Source organism: Podarcis cretensis (assembly GCF_951804945.1).
Source record: "Podarcis cretensis genome assembly, chromosome: 4".
NCBI classification, from domain to species: Eukaryota; Metazoa; Chordata; class Lepidosauria; order Squamata; family Lacertidae; genus Podarcis; species Podarcis cretensis.
In genome coordinates, this window is record NC_137173.1 from 56,823,836 (window position 1) to 56,844,616 (window position 20,781).

A 20,781-nucleotide genomic window follows, 5' to 3' on the forward strand; every position below is an offset into this window, starting at 1 on the left:
AGGAAAAACACAAGTTTTAGCAACCTCAATCCAAAGTATTGAATTTATTAATGTTTACGTGAACTTTTAACACAATTAGTTGTTCAAGGTAAGAAGCAACTGGTGTCACTGAATTCTTGACTGCCCCCTGCTCCCACAAGATCAGGGATCTTGACTTACATTCTCTTCATCCCTGCATGCAGGATCATGAGTAAACCATAGCAGGGCTGGCAAGTCTTTCTATGGAACTATAAATTTTCAGGTCGTGGCAACCTGCAAATGACCAAAGGTGGCAGCCAAAGGGTGTGCCTGAACACACCTTGTAATTCCTACCGCAGAGACAAAAGACAGTTGCAGGAGAACTGTATCTGTGTCTTGACTGACTAAACATCCCCCCCCCAAAAAAAAAGTTTCCTTGATGGGAGATAACACATTTGGAACCATATTGTGCCTTGAGAGCCAAGTGCAACAGAAGTGGCCAAATGGCATTCCAGAGTGGACATGCCTGTGCACACACTACACGTCTGTTCTCTCCTGCCTTCCCCTTTGGTCCCTGTGCCACTGCTGTCACCACCATCAATTATTTCTCTCACAAAAACTAAGGAGAGGTACATTTTAGCCCTCCAGGTGCTATTAGTTATGCAATTTCTTACATGAGGTCCTGGGAAAGATTACAACAATTTAAAATTATATCAGTTAAAACAATTTGCACGCAGAAGAATAGGGTGGCTCCTAAAATAGCTTTCCAGTATGAAAGGCCAGGAGTGAGCTACATCTTCAGCATATGGGAAACTGTAATGAAGGTGCCATATACACCTCTAGAGGGAGTAAATTCCACAGCTTGGGGGCTGCCACAAAATGCCCTCTTTGGGACTGCTATCACCTGAACTTTGGTAGGGAGGAGCTCTCTTAATAACAGAGGGTCTAAGGAATGGGCAGCTCCCACCATCCCAGACTAAAAGCCATGTTTACTGTACCTGTGGAAGTTAATAGTCAGCAGAGCAACAGGTTTTCAACCCCTGTTCTAGGCTGGATCAAGACACATCAAAGACACTTTCTCTAATGTAGGGTTTCCCAAACTTGGGTAACTAGCTATTTTGGAGTACAATTCCCATCATCCATGACCACTGGGTCCTGCTAGCTAGGGATGATGGGAGCTGTAGTCTAAAAACAGCTGTAGACTCGGAAACCTGGCCTAATGTATAGATAGATACTTAAGATAGATAGCAGGGCAAGGTTGGAGCTACTAGGTAAAAACCAGGCAACTCTGCAGAGCACATGGAGTCACCTAGCTTTCCCCAATCATATTGGGTGGAGCAGGCTAGAGATAATTGATTGGAGCAAAAGTTATGTCATTCCAGCCCCACATGATGTGGAGGAAGACCAAGTTTTCATTTCCCTTTTAAGAAAATGTTTAAACAAATTTGTCTATATAGAGCCAGTTCCCTGACTTCCATCTCTTGGCCGTGCTCCAGCATGATTGAAGCAAATTTGATACACACACTGAACACCTTTGTCAACACAGCAGAATTCTCTGCCCTTACAAATGAGCCAGGCCCCTGTCCACTTGTGGCAACCTGGACCTGCAATCCCTGCTTTGCTCCTCTTGTTACCAAGCAGCAGCTTGGCTGGCAGAAAAGGGCAGGGAAGGCTACCACTCCCCACCCCGCCTCTTGTCCATCAGCCCAGTGGCCATTTCATCATTACTGCAATGTATCTGACAACCACTAAAACCCACCTCGGAAAGTGCTATCAAAATATTTCAGAGAAGGTTACCTGCATATTTCTGTAAATCCAGTCTGCAAACACTGTCATGTTACCATAAACTCCAGGTCTGAATCTACTAGCACAGCCCGTTCCCCAACTTGTGTCACCCACTAACCACCACAAAGCATTCTTCCGAGTTACCAATGGACCACCACTGTCACCCTAAAACAAGAGAGGAAACACATTCTACAGTTATACCCTATAAGTCACATGCAGAGTTTTCTATAGGAAAATTGTAATCATTTTCATTGCAACCCACGGTAAAGTTACTGCTGCTTTTAAACCCTTTGTTCAACTACTGCAGAATGAAATTTCTTGCCTACTAATGAAGAGATCCATTGTGACTATATTAGATGGGTTTTATAGCATTTGCATTGGCAATGTGCCATATATGAGCTACTTGTTTTGACCTGAAAAGGCTCTGACTGTCTAGACCCTGTATACCTAATTTATCTCCTTGTGTTTGCTCAAACACTAGAAGCCAGGTGAGGAGCCCTGCTTAAAATTCCATTCATTTTACATAACTCCACTTGAGGAAGTCACTGGAACCAACTCCTTTCTGGCTTCTCTTCTCCCACAACTTTCTCAATTGCCCATTACATAGCTAAGAAATTTTGGTACCTGAATTTACTTCTACTTATCCCTTTCTCCTTCCTATCCCTCTTCCACTTCATATTTTGTTTTTGAGCTTGTAAGCCTAAGGGCAGGACCTGTGCAATTTACTTAACCACTGTATGCTACCTAGAATCATCATCTGCTATAACAGTCTCCTCAGTGGTGGCACCAATGTCGTCTGGCAGGGAGCCCTACGCCTACAACGTCTGGCTAATACTAACTTTTCTGAAAGTAAGCAGCCCTTTAATAGTTATTGAATGGTTTTCAGAAGTTCTGTTTAGCTTTTAGATAGGGAAAACATGTAGGAATAGGAAAACTGGAGGGGGTTGAGAGAGGTCACCCTCCGTCTGTAAGTTCACCAAAGAAATGAGAAATGCTTTTAAATCAGTCAAACATGTTTTTCCAATGAACTAATCACCATTATTTATTTGTATTAACATTTCTATGGTCACATCAATAAACACAATGGAAGACAGAAAAACTACCTCCTTTCCATAAACTCAGCCATTATTATTAGTATTATTAAAATGTGTAAATCGCCCTATACCCACAGGTCTCAGGGTGGTCTTACGGACCAGATGTAAAACACTTTAAAAGCCTGGGTAAAGCACTGGGAAGACACTAATGAAAAGTTCCATGGTGAGTCTCTCTCTGCCAAGATGAAACAACCAAAAGGCCCTGGTAGACACCCACCTCACTTCACTTGTTGAAGGCAGCCAAAGCAGAACCTATGAAGGTGCTCTAAAGGTGTGGTGAGGCATATGTGGAAAAAGGCAATCTCTCAGGTAACCTGCTCCTAAGCCATTTAGGGCTTCATATGGATAAACTAGCACTGTGTCTTAATTGACCACAAGAGCTCATGCTAGAATCTAAGCGCTGCTTTATCACTTAAAATAGAGAGACATTACCTGACAAGAATCCACCTTTCCTTCTATATATCCAGCACAGAACATGGTAGGCAAAATGAGTCCATTATAGATATACTTATTATTACATATAGTTGAGTCTATCAGAGGTACCATTGCTGCATTCAGTTCTTTTGAAGTGTTACCTAAGGTTGAAAAATAGGTGCAAAAACAACATATTACGAGCCACTCAAATACAAGCTACTAAACTTTCAGCTGCATAATGTTGACATATAGGCAATGGACTTTTTCAAAGCTGCATTAAACAAGACATTTCATATACCGTATTTTTCGCACCATTGGACGCACTTTTTTACTCTTAAAAAGTAAGGGGAAATGTCTGTGTGTCCTATGGAGCGAATGTGTGGTCCCTGGAGCCAAATTGCCAGAGTGCGGCACACTCTTGGACTGGTCTTTGGTAGTGGTGGTGGAGCTGCGCTCCCCTGCCGGCAGCCTCGGCTTTCCCCTGCAGCCCCAGGAAGCTTTGGAGCAAGGGGAGGGCTGTGCGCCCATGCCGCGCACTCCTGGGCTGCTGAATGGGGGCGGGGGGGGAGAGCCGCACTCCCCTGCCGGCAGCCTCGGCTTCCCTCTGCAGCCCCGGGAAGCTTTGGAGGAACGGGAGGGCTGTGCGCCCATGCCCCACACTCCAGGGCTGCTGAATGGGGGTGGGGGTGCTGCTCTGCCAACAGCCTGCCCTTCCCCTCAAGGTTTGGAGCAGTGGGCAGGCTGTGCGCCCATGTCCCACACTCTTGGGCTGCTGAATGGGGGTGGGGGGTGCTGCTCTGCCAGCAGGCTGCCCTTCCCCTCAAGGTTTGGAGCAGCGGGCAGGCTGTTCACTGAGAGAGGGGAGGAAGAGGACGGAGAGGAGGGGGACCAAGAAGCTGGGTGAAGGGAGATAAGGTACCATAGGTTGCCGTGAGTGGAGAGTCATGGTAGAGGGCAAAGGAGAGGGAGCAGTGAAGGGGAGAAATTGTAGACGTCACCTGAGGAGTTTGGGTGAAAGGGATGGAGAGGAGGAGGCTGGGAAAGGGGACTGTTCTGCTTGGGGGGGGGGAGAAAAAAGTGGGGAAAAGGAAAGCCTCCCAAGCTTGCTGCTGAGAAGCTCTGCTTGGCTGTTTCTTGACTGTAATTCAAGTAAAGGGAATGTTTGCGAGCAGCTGGCAGGCTGTTCGCTGAGAGAGGGGAGGAAGAGGATTGAGAGGAAAAAATGTGGCATTAGCAATGCTTTGGATGGATACGAAGATGGTATTTTACATGAAGATAGCGAAGAAAGTGATGTCAGTGACTGTGAGCAACTGAGCTTCATAAATTCTGACTTTAGCAGTGATGAGTTCTTGGGGTTCACAGAAGACTAGAAGAGTACTCAAACCTTAAAGTCTCTCTTCATTTGTTAATGACAGTGATGATGGTTCTTAATGCCATTGTTGACTGCTGTTCACTTTACATGGCTGTAATGTGATTCTGATATACCGGTTGTTCATTAAATACAGTAGTTTATACAACATTTGATTCAGAATATTTTTTCCTCGTTTTCCTCCTCTAAAAACTAGATGCGCCCTATGGTCGGGTACGTCCAATGGAGCGAAAAATACGGTACATAAAACAAACTATTATCTGTTCCCCACATTCCTGAGCAGTGAGAAACCCTAGGGGAAGTGCATAACTGCATTTTACTTCCTTTGGAGGGAGTACTCACTGGAGACTTATGCAGCATTATAATATTTAGATTTACAAATACAGTCGTACCTTGGAAGCTGAACAGAATCCGTTCCGAAAGTCCGTTCGACTTCCAAAACGTTCGATAACCAAGGCGCGGCTTCCGATTGACTGCAGGAGCTTCCTGCACACAATCAGAAGCCACGTCAGACTAAAAAACATTCGCAAACCAGAACACTAACTTCTGGGTTTGTGGCTTCGACTCACAAGGCATCCAGCTTCCAAGGTATGATTGTAGCAGCAGCACTGCTGAAAACACATCCTGATACAAACTCTTCAGGATCTTGCGATGCCTTCAAGTTTTCAGCTAACTCTGACTCTCCTTCCGAGTCTCAGACTGCAACCTTTGTTGCTTTCCCCCAAATTTGGCACCTGAGATGTTGCTGAAGTGTAACTCTCACCTTCTCCAGACAGAATAGCCAAGGGTCAGTGAGGATGTAGGCTATTTGCGTGTCGAGGTCCCCAAGCCACCCCCCCCAAATAACTCACAACGCACACTTAATTTTTGTTTAAGGTTTTTGGCATAATTTTGGCCACAATTTTATTTAAATACAAAACCGTGAGTGGCTGTTTAGGCATTGGTTAAGACTATCTGTCCCCCCACCTGGGGACAGAACTGACTTCTGGGCACCACCGAAAGACAGTGCGGGGGAAAGCAAGTCGGGGAGAAATGGAGCTGAGTCACAGACCCTCAATTCTCATCCGCATGCTCCCCGAAGGCTTGCCGGCCCTAGTCCCATTCCAGGGATTGGACGAAAAGATGGCAAGCCCCAGGATTCCTTTAACGGAATTCCCTTTCCACAGCAAGCATGGAGGGGCAGGCCCAGCCTATCCTAACCCCTCCTCCACCAATTTATAACCAATGCCTAACCGCAACCTTACAAGTTGTGACGATTTGCTACGCAGTAGGCAAAAACCAAATGGCCCAGCCAATCAGCCAGATGGACAAAATTCCTACCAGGCCCCTGCCCCAACAGCAGACGACCCCATGAGAAGCATAGCAAGGTCAATGCAACAACCCCTTACTCAAGGGTGGGTGGGTGGGTGATCCGTTGCACACAGCAAAGAGAAAGCTCCGGCTGCGTGCAGAGTATTTAAACATTTTACCCCTCCCACCAAAATTGCAACATAACTTTTACCCCAGCAACCCAGTGAACCAATCACTGCCCCAGGACATCTTTAGAGACCCTGCCTGGTAACAGAGGGGTGGCTCAACAGACCCCACCGCAACACGTGCTCTCCATGAAGGAGAACACGCTATGTAGTGAAGCAACAACTGTGTGTCACTTTCCTCAAAATATCTGGTGGCTTTTTCCATTTAGAACAAAACATAGGCAAATCAGTAATGGCTCAGGGTGACAAAAAGATTCATAGCAACAACAAACATGTATAGGACATATATAAGGTGATATTGCACTAACAATCTAGTTCCAACATAAAGAGTGACTTTTAACTGGGTCACTTTAATTTGTTGCAACCAAGCCAGTTATTTTAATATTTTTATAGCAGCAATTCCAAAGTGCCACAACATATAATTAAAGGAAAGCCCAGACTTTGATAGAAAGCGATTTTACCTCGCTGGAATTTCGCTCCCCATCCGGATATCCAACATTGTTGGTCAGACTGAAACATCATTCCAGGGTTGGGCAAACAAACGGGACTTATAAACTCTATGAGGCAAGAACATATTGCTAATCAGTAACTGTGCAGAAATAAGAATTTGATAGAGAGTTGCCAGAACAGCACTCTCAGCCCTTCTAACATGGAAGGTTGGGGGCTTTCATAGTACCTGATTTCTACTAGCACTCTAATTCCCTTGAGGAAATGAGCATTTTTGTTGATAAAAGTCACTGTATGGGAGCTACCAAGGCAAGAAACCTTTGCCCACCAGAAACACACTTTTGGCAGAAGTCTAGATGTGACTAAGGTTGGAGACAAGTTAAGAGTAATAAAAGCAGCAACTCGCCTTACTTAATACTACATTTTTCAACAGATGAATAAATGATTAAGTTTAGTTAATTGGAATATGCTGAAAATATAAAAAATAAATGTAAGGAACCGCAGAAAGGGGGGGAGTTGAGTTTCAAAATGTTAACATGACTGCAAAATTACTGAAATGTAAAACATTGAAAATAATTTTTAAAATAAAATAAAATAAAAAACTATATTTTCCCCACCATCCCACAAACATGGAGGTTTGGGGATGGAAGAGAAAGGAAATAAAAACTGACACTGCAGGTGTTTACATTATTTGGGGCACTGTGCATTTTCAACAGTATTTGGCATAGAATGCAGGGGGAGTCAACACAAGCACAGGAAACTCCCTGGTGTAAAGATTTGCACCCTGACATATGGAGAACAATGGGGCTGCTGGTGCCATCGGGGGGGGACAGAGCTGGGTGTATGGGCACCCACAAAATTTCTATTGTGGGTGCCCGGCAGTCATGTTGCACACAGGTGTGCTGCTCAGTCTCCACCCACCACAGCTTTACCTCGCTGGCTCTCTGACACTCTGGTGGCCTCCAGAGACCCTTCACCATGGGGCCTCTGTTGCAGCTCACTGTGGCCACAGGCTTGCTTATGGGGTGCGTCTGCAACAGGCCTCAGTGGAGGCTGTTGCAGCACCAGAGAGCCAGCGGTGGTGGAGAGTGGTAGTGGGTGGACACCCAGCTGCACACGCTCCGCCTCCCCCACCCTGCTGATGCCATGATCACAGAGGCCTTGCGGCAAAGGCGGAGGCCCTGGCCCAGTCACCACAGCAGTGGTGGATGAAGGCAGAGCTGTGTGCATGATGCAATACTTGCTTCTGAAGAGGCAAAAATCTTGCAAACTTATATTTGGTGCTTCGGTATAGTGGATTAGACTGGCTTGTTGCTACATTTTGAAATATAAACTTTTTGCTATTACAGTGGTACCTCGGGTTACGTACGCTTCAGGTTACATACACTTCAGGTTACAGACTCCGCTAACCCAGAAATAGTACTTCGGGTTAAGAACTTTGCATCAGGATGAGGACAGAAACTGTGCCACTGCAGCAGCTGGAGGCCCCATTAGCTAAAGTGGTGCTTCAGGTTAAGAACAGTTTCAGGTTAAGAATGGACCTCCAGAACGAATTAAGTACGTAACCAGAGGTACCACTGTACTGCTTTAAGTGCAGAAGTTAAACTTTAACTGTAGAAAGATAAACAGATTCTCCAATTTTCTATTAGGTTATCATCAGAGAATCACATCTTTCATTTTAATCATTTTCAGTGGCAGATCTTGGGGTCTCAAATTTCAGCAGTGCCTTGTGCAAACACTGAAATTTAGCACTCCCTGCCTCCTCTGTCTTCCATTCTACACAATAGTTGCAGAACTCCTGAGGCACTGCACCCAGTGCAACTGAACTGGTCGTGCTCCCCTAAATCAGCCTCTGTTGTTTTGTACTGATCTGGTGCAATTAGCTTGATGCAATGTTGATTTTGTTAGCTGCACTGAGCAGGTAATAGAAAGATAAAATATACATGTATATACACAGGTAAATAGATAGGTACCATCTAAAGGTAGAGGATGCTGTAACTTCATAAGGGCAACATCATTATTTTTAGTAGTTGAATCATAGTTTGGATGAGAAATTATTTTGGCTACTCTGTAGCCCCTATGAGGACGCATTTCTTGCTGTGTCATGATCCCAGGATAAACTGTCCAGTCAAATGGATGAGAATATGCCCTAGGAAACAAAATGAAGGCTAACAATTATGATTTATTCTCAAGCATGATTCATGTTGCTGCAGCATCAACACCTAATGCTAAGGTCTACTGTCAAGAAAGTAACATTCCTGGTTACAACCCTATAATAGATAGCAAAAAGCCATGTGTAGACACCATAGGGATCTTTTCTGTCAGTGTGTCTGCATTTGTTAGGACCTAGCAAAGAGGAGGAGAAAGGAGCAAAACACCCTCAAAAAGCCTCAAGAACATTTGACCAAAAGGAGACGAGTTCTCCGTAGCACACCAAACAGACACAATGCTGTCTAGGCATTCCTTGAAAATTATTTCAACATGGCTAAAAATAAGTGCCAGATCCTACATCTCTTCTGTTTAAAAACTGAAAGACAAAAATGGTTCCTAATAATTTTTTCACAAGTTTTAGAAACCAGAGCCATTATACAGACAAAAGACAAAATCCCATGGGACACATAATTTGGGAGAAATTGTTTGAGACTTACCCATCTACACAGTGAGCTGCAGTTACTATCCATTCAGGAGTGATAATGGACCCTCCACATAGATGAATCTTCTGTATATGAAGGCTGACTTGCCAGGGCCACTCACCAGGGGAGGCAGCAGTTCCGCCCACAATTCTGCTTCGAGGATTCCAAACTTTACTGGAAGTGCCACACGCTTTGTAAAAAAATAGAGGAAACATAAGTAAAACATTCATAAGTAAACTATTCATAACATAAGTCACAGGATGTTTCCTGCCTCCAATTTATGACTCTCTCATGACAACAATATATGTATCCTGCCCTTCCTTTTAGGAGTTACCATAGCCATGTTGCCTACAGTCAGATTTACAGTCACTTAATATCAGTTCCTTAGAAATCAGGATCTCTATTTTATATTAATTCTTATTCATGATAATGGTGGCTTTATAACAATGGAACCCAGAATCTCCAAATGAAATAAGGTAAATGTATTTGGCCAATTTAATCATACCCCAGCCATATCAACATAAATTCATTTACTTACTTACTAGGATTCTTACAAGTCAGGCAACAAGACAGAAAAGGTTAATTCAAATAAAAACAGAAAAAGTTAACTAAAAACTAAACAGCATTGCAACACTTACCTATACATCTCAGAGACACTATCTGTAGCGATGGACACTGATCGCTGTAACACAAATAGTATATATGTATTTGTACTATGTATGAAGAAGGCTTCAACTTCACATGAACCTATACTCTACAACAGTGTGGGAGTAATCATGCCACCAGATCTGCACACATTTTCTCATGTAAATCAGGAGCTTCCCTTCTGGCAGGGTACCAACTGGGCAGGAAGAATCTAGACAATCAGCTCCACACGTACACCACATGTTCAAAACATATTGAAGTGGCTTTACACTAATAGACTCCACAAGGGTAAAAGAGGGTATCAATCATTAATTTACACAAATGTATGGTCCGCCTACTCGGGCATTGTAGGGTGCTCCTCACAGTTCACCCCCCATATCCCCCCCCCCATTCACAGCAGAATAACCAGTGCTGAAAGTATTGCCCAGCTCTTAATGGTGGAATTCCAAGGCATATTCTCACACTGAAGGAGAGACTGGCACAACTATTGCTGCAAGCTACTGGGTACTGAGCACAGCTTTAAAAAGTTTGCAGTGGAGGGGAGAAAATTTCCAGGTTGGCATATTAAAGATCTGCTTCGTTACATGTCCCACAATTTAAAGCAGCCTCCACATTTCAACTGCTAATCTGGACATGAGTAGAAGTCAGTTGGGTACAACTCAAGGGCAGTATTCCTGAACTGCAAACATTTGTCTTCTATATGCACAGAACAGAACTTGGTAAAATATGTTTGATGAGTTCAAATTCTATTAAATATGCTTAATGTCTTCAATTTCTATTAAGAATTGTTTATGCCAACAATCATTAAGTTCTCCCCTATGACAACAGTTGTGCATTATAATGGTTCTGGGAGTCAAACCCTTAAAAGTAGGCAAAAATTATAGAAGTATCACCTGTTATAAAGTTTTTTATGCAAGTCTGTGTCCACAGCACTTTTATTCAACCTCATAAAGCTCCTAGAGACAGTGTTGAGTGGTAACGGCTTGCTCCTGAAATATGTGTTCCTGTCAGAGATAGGAGTGAACATTCAAACATGTGCACTTAACTATTTCAGCATGCATACACACAACACAATCAGCTTAAGCATTAATAATATTTTTTTTAATGCCACTAGATATGAACTCCCTCTTCACCAGCTTTGAGCACTACCCAATAGTATCTGCTGCATTAGAGAGTTCTGCATTATAATGATTTTGGGAGCCATATCTATTTTCCCAGCACTTACATGAAACATTGTAAAGCTTGTTGAAAGATCTGGCACAGTGTGGAATTCAAATTTTGTTCCTCCTATCACCATTACTACAGTCACTGCTATAATAAAAGTATTACTGCAAATATCAGTAATCAAGATACATGCAGCAGTGTTAGAAACAGAGAAGTGAAAGCTAGGAGCTAAATGGCACCTTAAGATAAGATAAGATAAGATAAGATAAGATAAGATAAGATAAGATAAGATAAGATAAGATAAATTTATTGTCATTGTCCGTATATACACAGTATACACAACAACGAAAATCAAACACCCAAGACCGGATTCACATACACATTTGCACGTATCTCCAACACTCTCATCCTATTCAGACATAATCTATTAAAACATACATAATCCAGAATATAACACAACCTATTAGAAGCATAGCATAACCTAAAACAGTGTTTCCCAACCTTGTGCCTCCAGCTGTTTTTGGACTACAATTCCCATCATCCCTTGCCACTGGTCTTGGTAGTCAGGGATGATGGGAGTTGTAGTTCAAAAACAGCTGGAGGCACAAGGTTGGGAAACACTGACCTAAAACCTATCTCATTCCTTACTACTCACTGCTTGCTATTTCTTACAACTGGCCCTGAGATCATTGTTTAGTGCAATCAGAGCTCTTGGATAGAAACTATTCAGAAGGCGTGTAGTTCGTGTTTTCATTGTCCTATATCTTCTGCCCGAAGGCAACAGTTCAAAGAGGTTGTGAGCAGGATGGGTGGGATCTCTCAGGATATTGTGTGACTTCTTCAAGCTGCGAGACGTGAAGATCTCATCCAGGGTTGGTAGTTGGAGCCCAATTACATTCTGGGCAATTTTAATTATTCTCTGTAAGGCTTTCTTATCCATTCCAGAGCTGCTCCCATACCACGATAATATACTATAGGTTAAGACACTCTCAATGGTACTATGATAATAGGACAGAAGTAGGTGCTGGGATAGATTCAATCCTCTGAGCATTCTCAGGAAATACTTAAACCTAAGTTATAGGCAAAACACCAGAATGTTTAGGCACACTTTTTAATAACAATAAAAAGCTGAAAAGGAATGAACTGCAGCTAAAATATTATGTTCATTTTTCACATGGTCTAGTCCTTCCCCTCATTATATGGAAATTATTGCAGTCAAATTGTTTCAGTCTATATTTGCTATAATTAAAATATCACTATACTTACGAGTTATATCCCAAATCCTCACAGGCAGTCTTTCCATGTTCATTATTCCAATCATCATAGCAAACACCGTACCATTTTTTGCTTTTAGATGAATAAACTTCCAGGAGAAAATCTGGTCCATAAAGCCTAACTAAAACAAAAATAAATTTTCTGATGACATAAAAGTCTCAGAACCATCAAATTTCAACAAGGAGATTACCTGGCTGACACATTTATAGCAGTTGCTGCAACTTTGATGTTCCCTTTCTGCAAAAAGAAGCCAGGTGTTGCTACAGGGTAGGTGGGCATTGTTGATAAGATTACAAACACTGGGAGGGGCCTCTGTGTGGATGTCTGTAGTAATTATCCAAACATGTAGAAGAGGGAGGGTTTTAATCAAAGATAATCTTTAATATATATTTTTAAAGAACGGGGATGGGGAAGCTGTGGTCCTTCAGATGTCATTGAACTCCCAAGTTCTTTCAGTATCAGCCACTATGGTCTATGGTCAGGGACAGTGGGAAATGGGAATCCAAGAACAGTGGGCAGCCACAGGCTCCTCATCCCCAAAGCAGAGGTTATTTCCAACTTGTGGCTGATTACTTTACTTGGGAGACGACAAAATAAGTTTGTTGTTCTAAGATCACAAGCAGCAGGCCAGCCATGGCCCTAATATTTCCCTTACTGTACTTCTGTGCTTACTGTGTCAGGAGAATTTCAGCACAGGGGAAACCTCACCATAATTGAAGCAATGACTGCAGGTCACCGTAATTGAAGCAATGACTGCCAGTGTCCTGTGCGAGAAATATTGCCTGTCTCCAACAACTGCTACACAGAATCTAGCCGTAGATAATATTAGCTACCATTGACTATAGGCTGACTATAGAGGAGGGGCTTTCAATTTTTAAAAAAAGAATAATAATTCACTGAATGCACTTACCACAACGATTTTCATCTTCACCATCAGGACAATCGTTTACTCCATTGCACCACTGAGATGGTGACACACAAACTCCCTGAGTGCCACACCGTATCTTGGAGCCATAACAACTGTCTGTCACTGTAAAGAAACAAATCAGATTTAGGAATCTACTTCACTGGCAACAAAAAGAGTGCCATGCTTCATGAGCAAAACCATTTCAAATATGGGTGGGGAGAAAAGGAAGCAGGATGGACTAATGCTATCAGAAGTTTGTGGCCATGACCATACATGTATGGTCCATAATTTAATCATTATGTGGTTGTTAAGAGAGCCAGTGTGGGGTAGTGGTTAAGAATGTAGGATCTGGGAGACCTGGGCTCAAATTCCCACTCAGTCATGATGCTCATTGTGTGACCTTGGGCCAGTCACTGTCTCTCAGCCTACCTAACCTACTTCACAGGCAAACGTGTTGCAAGACATTTTAATCTTCTATAAACACAAACAGATCCTTACCGAAAAACCAGATGAGAACACATGCAATTGCAGCCCCTATTAGCAGTATTGCAATGGCTAGAATGAGTAACAATATTTTCCTGAGTCCTGAAAATATATAGAGAAATAACTTTCATGAGTTGTAAGACTAGACAGTCTATTCCTAACCTACAGTTTAAAGAAAAGCAGCCCCCCACCCCCCAAAAAAAATCCATAAAATCATTAATTCAATGAACTGCCCACCATTCTATTCTCCCCGCTACCCTTGCCCCCCGCAAGGTACAACAATGGAAGTACAGTGGTACCTCGAGTTACATATGCTTCAGGTTACAGACGCTTCATGTTACAGACTCCACTAACCCAGAAATAGTACCTCGGGTTAAGAACTTTGCTTCAGGATGAGAACAGAAATCGAGCAGCAGCGGCACAGCAGCAGCAGGAGGCCCCATTAGCTAAAGTGTTGCTTCAGGTTAAGAACAGTTTCAGGTTAAGAATGGACCTCCGGAAAGAATTAAGTACTTAACCCGAGGTACCACTATACAACCATGTGAACAATGTTTAAACATATGAACAAATACAAAGAGGCTTTTTTGGAAACCTATACAACAGGTCTAATTACAGAAAAACTTGCTTTTAAAAGAAAAGAAAAGAAAAGAAAAGAAAAGGAAAGGAAAGGAAAGAAAAGAAAAGAGCTTACTTGGCGTGCAGATTTTTGTAGACTTTGGTTGTGCTATTGTTGGCACTGGAGTTGACTCATGAGTAGAAATTCTGGGGACGTAATGTGGCACTGATGGAGGATAATACGGAGGTGGGTATTGTGGATACATGTTATAGCCACCGAAGTACCTATGAGAAGCTGCATTTTCTGGCTGATAGGCAAAATTTTCATAATACGGAGGTGGCCTCTAAAAATCAGAAATAATCAGGTGAAACAAAATCAGCACATGAGTGAACAAATATGGTTTAGAAAGCACTGGAATACCAACAACTCTCACTTTGCAATAGTTCACTCAAGTGTCTATTTATTTGTTTCAATAGTTGTTGTCATTTGTCATCAAATTACTTTATCGCTGGTCCTTCTCCCTAACATCCCAGGGCAGGTTGCACCAATTTAAAACAAAACATTAAAAACAGTTCTTAAAACTCAAGAAAGTCTTTAATTATTTTTAAAATCCAGTTTAAAACAACTTAATTTCTTATCATTTATTATATTTCTATGCTGCTTTTCACTCACATGAATCACAAAGTGGCTCACAAACAATGAAAAACAACAATATAATAGAACATCACTAATAAAACATAAACCATACAGATTAACAAAGCATCAGTAAAACAATCAGGAATCATCAGTAAATTTCATATATCTATAAACCAAGACCTTGCATTATAGATAACTTAAAATGGCAAACAGCCACTATGTATGAAAGCTTAGCTTGGCTGCTCCCACTGTTCACCCATGGACCATGTCTGAAGGCCTGGTGGAATATGCTGAGGGGTGCTGCCTGCTGCTAAATCAGTGCTAGCAGCAGAGAAAACATGTGATGGCCCCCATGACTGCCATAAGAAGTGCCGAGTCTGCCCTGGCTACTATGTTCACTGTCAATTGACAAACCCAATGTTAATGATTTCAGAAGCAATTTTTTTTCTAAGGGCTGCCTAATGTAGTGGCTACCCACAGATGCTGTTTTCTATTGTGCTGCATTGATAAGGTCCCAATGCTTATAGAATTCTATAAGCATTTTGGCACTATAGTAGAACAAAGGTAAAGGTAAAGGTACCCCTGCCCGTACGGGCCAGTCTTGCCAGACTCTGGGGTTGTGCGCTCATCTCACTCTATAGGCCGGGAGCCAGCGCTGTCCGCAGACACTTCCGGGTCACGTGGCCAGTGTGACGAAGCTGCTCTGGTGAGCCAGAGCCGCACACGGAAACGCCGTTTACCTTCCCGCTAGTAAGCGGTCCCTATTTATCTACTTGCACCCAGGGGTGCTTTCGAACTGCTAGGTTGGCAGGCGCTGGGACCGAGCAACGGGAGCGCACCCCGCCGCGGGGATTCGAACCGCCGACCATGCGATCGGCAAGTCCTAGGCACTGAGGTTTAACCCACAGCGCCACCCTGTTACAAATCCAGCCCGCTTCTTAGGCTTCCACAATTTACTCACTAGATTCACCATGGGATGTGTGCTGTTGCTGTCTGGCAAGCGTGAAAGCACAGCTATGGCAGGGGTGGGACAGGGTGGAGCAGGGTGGAGCTATCATGTCAACAGCTGCACAATGTTACCCACCATATTCCCAGGTCCTAGTTGGGGGAGGAAGGGTGGAGGTCCACAATGTCCCAACAAGGGTTCTGACAGGCTTTTCACAGGCAGGCTCATGGGTCACTGCTGTGCTGAGCTAAACGAGGCCCCATCAAAAACAGTTTTTTATTTGGCTAGCAAAACCAGGCCAAAATTATGGACCCGTCCCCACTTGCTAGAAGAATTGAGATGAACTTTAGATGAGCAAGCACCAGCAACTGTTTGCACCATAAAGTTCAAAATGCTTTTTGGCAGATTTACACGCAATACTTTCCTGTTGGTTTTCCAATTGCCATAATATCGTTTAAAAACAGATCAGATCCTAGATTTAAGACAAAAGTGTGATGTGGAGACGTTATTTTCAATAAGCATAAATTAAGGTTCATTTATAATAAGATTTGCCATCTCTTTTTTCTGAAAACACTTTTACAAATCACCACAAATGGCATGCTATCTTTGAAAGATATTCACTTACTGAATCAGACTCCATCTTGATTCTCAGCAGTTCGTCTTTTACAAGTTTCAGACAAACCTATAAACAGAGAAAATTACTTTCTCAATTTTAAGATGCACTAAAGTTTTGAAGCAAGTAACTGTGGTTACAATCCACAGACACAGACACTCTGCCTGGGAGTAAGTCCTACTGAACTCAATAAGGCTTACATCTGAGTAGACATTACAGGATGGCATTGCAATGCCTTACAATTCACTCCTGCAGAGGACACTCACTTTACCCATCAATCCAACTTTGTTATACTGTAATAATAAAGTATTGAGACAGCCTCTTTCAAATGTCCATTAATTGTCCATTATGATGTTTTTATATTTGCTGGAAGCCACTAAAGTGGTTGAGTGGGGTATGAATTATTAATTATATTTGTTGTTGTTGTTGTGATCATTATTATTATTTCTGCCAGCAACCTGCTTCTAGCTTCCAGCTCTTACACACCTCAGCTCTAGCTTTTGTCCTTCTAACAGGCATTTATAGCAGGCCCCTACCCATCTGCTCTTTGACACAGAGCCACTTCTCTGTTACCTTAGCAACTCATATTTAGGGGGCCATTACAAAGAAGGTGGGATGCAGGTGGCGCTGTGGGTTAAAGCCTCAGCGCCTAGGGCTTGCCGATCGAAAGGTCGGCGGTTCGAATCCCTGCGGCGGGGTGCGCTCCCGCTGCTCGGTCCCAGCGCCTGCCAACCTAGCAGTTCGAAAGCACCTCCGGGTGCAAGTAGATAAATAGGGACCGCTTACCAGCGGGAAGGTAAACGGCGTTTCCATGTGCGGCTCTGGCTCGCCAGAGCAGCGATGTCACGCTGGCCACGTGACCCGGAAGTGTCTCCGGACAGCGCTGGCCCCTGGCCTCTTAAGTGAGATGGGCGCACAACCCCAGAGTCTGTCAAGACTGGCCCGTACGGGCAGGGGTACCTTTACCTTTACCTTTACAAAGAAGGTGGTCTGGCTAGTTCAACAACTGAATCCTTGCTGATTCAGGAATTATAAATTATACAACCTAAAAGGCAAAACTCACACCATTCCTTTTGTTAAATGGGTGAAATTCCAACGCCTTGAACAAATAACACTTTTCATAAATTGTTTAAGAACATAGCCATAATTTATTTGACCGGAACACCAGTTGGTTAGTCATCTATGTATGTGTTCCTGCTCTTTCACTATGCTTGTGCTTTTTTCTGACAGCCATTCAAATGTAACAACAAATTTACTCTTACCTTGAGCATGCATGATATACTATGACAGGACAGACTTTAGCCCAAAGGAACCAAACATCTCCCCTCCAAGTGCATTACTGGTTTAAGTATAAGAAAAAAAATTCCTTCCAGTAGCACCTTAAAGAAGGAAGGAATTTTTTTTCTTTTATTTTGTTCTGACTATGGCAGACCAACACGGCTACCTACCTGTAACTGGTTTAAGTATGCTACTGGACTGATCCCTTTTAACAGACACCTACCTACCCATATGCATGCTACCGAGAAGCACACATACCGTTTTGTGTGGTGGAGCCTACAATTCAAAGATATCAGTGTTTCCAGCCTTAATTATTTTAATTAAATTGCAAGGAGGATCTGTCACAAAATGCTGTGCTGTGAAGTTCTTCTGTTCAGGTTCCCTAACCAGTCATGCCATTTTCCATGATTCTCCATCCCATCTTTTCCTCAGCAGTTTTCAATTTCTCTTTCTTCCACTGCAGCCAGCCTACCATCAGCTCTAGCCTCCAGCTGATTCCCCCCCCCCCATATATAGAAAAAAGATTCCCCACCATTAGTGTATAGAATCACAGCATATCAGTCAAATTTTTAGTCCCACTGATTTTAGGCTTAAATCCTACCTACTTCTGCATTGCTAGTTTGAGTTGAACCCAATGTATTCTTCTCATGTCAACTATGTTGCACTAAAGGAGAGAAAAAGTAATGCGATGCAAACTTTCTGTTTCCTACAAAAACCAATAAACAAGCTGAGAAAGCTTCTCAACTTACAGTGTACACAAGCTTATTATTTATCACGGATACATTCATCACCAAGTTTGTTTGTTGAGATCTTTCTAGATACTTCCCTTTTAAGTCAGCAACATGTATTCAGGTCAGTAATTTATAGTTCTAACTATATAGCTTCAATTTACAAAAGAACATACAAGGAAGTATAAATTAAAGCCAAACCAGTGAAATGATTACGTGGCACAAGATTACATACCTGGAAGTAAAAATCAAAATAACACTAGTACCACCTTTAAATTACTCAGTAATGATCCTTTTCCAGTCATGCAACTTTTAAATTCATATAGTGAACACACCAGGGAAATTCCAATACTGTATTGCAACTATTCCACCAAAGACTTGGACTACATACAACTCTCAAAGCCACCATAGAGCATTTTCAAGCTGTAGCAAGATTGTTCTAGGTTAACAGAGAACCAAAATGTTTCATGTACCGTAATTTGTTTTATTGGAACAGCCTTTAATGAAGTGTCACATGCTACCCAAAACCTATCCTAATAAACTTTACGAAGTTAAAAAAAACCACTTGTGCAAATTCCTCTAGTGCTAAAAGTAGTAACTATAAAAAACTTGTTTCTCTATTGTTTTAACTGAAAATATTCCACAACTCAGTGGTAAACCACATACTATGCATTAAAAAAAGGGTTGCAGATATAATCCCTGGTAAACCCATGTAAGTCTGGGAAAGGCTTCTATCCTGCCTGAAACCTTGGAGAGCTGCTACCAAATGGTTTCTTATGGCTTCTATGAGGAAGAAGGCGTACATTGAGCAACGGAGCAGGCACTCTTGGCAGGCAATAGCTTTGTTAGTCTAGTGTTAAATAAAGTACCTGTCCCTGTGGAAGTTAAAAGGAGCAGGAAAAGCATTGAAAGGGGAGTTTGCTGAAGCAACTGAAACAGCAGGTGGGTGTCCATCACTACAATTATTATAGTATTTATTGTTATATATTTCAATTTATTACACGTCCTTCACCATCAGGTCCCAAAATGAGTTACGATAATTTAAACCTCAATATTAAAAACAGTTAAAACAATTAATTCACAGAAATAAGGAATATATGCAAAGCTGATGCTGGTAACTTCCAATAACTTTTTAAAAATAATATCACATCCCAAGCTGGTTCTCAAACATCACACAACTGGATTTCCTGAAACTCTGATGAAGCACCTAAGTATTCTCAACACACTGACTACAATATCAAGAAATCCACACCATACCACCATGTACTCTCATTACTAGGTAGCAAGACAAAGGTAAAATATTCTGTATTTATTTAACAAAAAACACAATTCTATTTGCTGGCAATTGTACATTTCTGGCTCATCTGACCAAGTGGTATCAATTACGTTGAAATCAAACACCCAAAAGATGTCTCAGTTCAAGGCTAGGTTACCCTGGACCAGAAATGTTATGAACTCAGTGCTCACTTAGCTTATCATGCCTCCCCAGTTGGTGCACCAACCATTCATTTTTAGTAGCAGATAACATGGTGTGGCAGGTCATAAGGCCTGAACTTATTTCAACCAGAAGAAAACCACTTTCTTTAGCACCCTTCTCAGAAGAACTAGATTGTTCCCATCAAGTACTTACAGCTTAGACAGAGCATGTATCCCAACAGTTTTTGCATCATTTTCAAGGGGGGGGGGGAGCTAATTGAATCAGATAGCCATTAACCTGCTGTAGTTAATAGCACAGAGATCTCTTTTTTTCATTTAAGGTATTGTTTAGCACACTCGCCTTCATGCTTTCCAAAAGTGCTTTTTGAAGCAATATTCCATTTAGATATTAGGCTGTGTGGCTATAACATGCCATTCAGGCAGGGGCAGGGCTTTAAACATCAAGTACCAGAACAGGTATGTGGAAGTGTTCCAAATAGTGCTAACTTATAAAAGGACTTTTAAGGCAGTTTTCTGGTGGTCAGTAGAAGGCTCAGGAATTAAATTAAAGGGAACTCATCATGGAAGAATTGGTATAACAGGAAAGCTTTCATGCAGAATAGAAACAGCATCTATCACCTGATTTGTTCTTCATAGATATACACCACAGTATGCAAGGTATGCATATGAAGAATGTGCTGCTTCCTTATTTTGCACTGAGAAAGTTCAACACTGAGCGTCATTACTAAAAAGTCAGGACAAATATTTAACACAACTACATCTCCAATTCATATATGAAAATTAGCAACTTTATTAGGTTGCTGCAGAAAGGGAAAGTTTTCAAAATTATACATTATCTTGAATCCATTTGTTTAAAGTTCTATGGTGAAATTTACATGGACTGATGCAATATGGACTGATGAAATTTACATGGACTGATGCAATATGGACTGATGAAA

At 42.2% G+C, this 20,781-nt stretch overlaps 1 protein-coding gene and 2 long non-coding RNA genes across 5 annotated transcripts in view; 1 reads left to right on the top strand and 2 right to left on the bottom strand.

The window, feature by feature from the left end:
* The window catches only part of TMPRSS2 (transmembrane serine protease 2), a 28,704-nt gene that overhangs the window by 3,304 nt on the left and 4,619 nt on the right, over window positions 1–20,781 (bottom strand). For 2 of the 3 annotated variants that reach the window (XM_079974912.1, XM_079974911.1), the window contains exons 2-13: window positions 16,413–16,469; window positions 14,341–14,548; window positions 13,665–13,751; window positions 13,170–13,289; window positions 12,251–12,380; window positions 10,714–10,824; window positions 9,814–9,857; window positions 9,191–9,365; window positions 8,516–8,691; window positions 6,557–6,652; window positions 3,270–3,412; window positions 5–1,908 (exon numbers count right to left, since the gene is read on the bottom strand). In XM_079974912.1, the coding sequence (XP_079831038.1) occupies window positions 1,732–1,908; window positions 3,270–3,412; window positions 6,557–6,652; window positions 8,516–8,691; window positions 9,191–9,365; window positions 9,814–9,857; window positions 10,714–10,824; window positions 12,251–12,380; window positions 13,170–13,289; window positions 13,665–13,751; window positions 14,341–14,548; window positions 16,413–16,427 (1,482 nt within the window). In that variant the 5' untranslated portion in view covers window positions 16,428–16,469 and the 3' untranslated portion in view covers window positions 5–1,731. Of the gene's footprint in view, window positions 1–4; window positions 1,909–3,269; window positions 3,413–6,556; window positions 6,653–8,515; window positions 8,692–9,190; window positions 9,366–9,813; window positions 9,858–10,713; window positions 10,825–12,250; window positions 12,381–13,169; window positions 13,290–13,664; window positions 13,752–14,340; window positions 14,549–16,412; window positions 16,470–20,781 lie in introns of those variants that run through there. The other variant, XM_079974913.1, reaches the window with a different exon arrangement.
* LOC307215613 lies at window positions 3,546–4,768 on the top strand. The gene is made up of 2 exons (XR_013838589.1): window positions 3,546–4,004; window positions 4,130–4,768. It is a non-coding gene; the product is annotated as an uncharacterized lncRNA (long non-coding RNA).
* LOC307215615 lies at window positions 11,276–11,838 on the bottom strand. Its single transcript, XR_013838591.1, has 2 exons — window positions 11,610–11,838; window positions 11,276–11,465 (listed from the first exon to the last, which is right to left on the bottom strand). It is a non-coding gene; the product is annotated as an uncharacterized lncRNA (long non-coding RNA).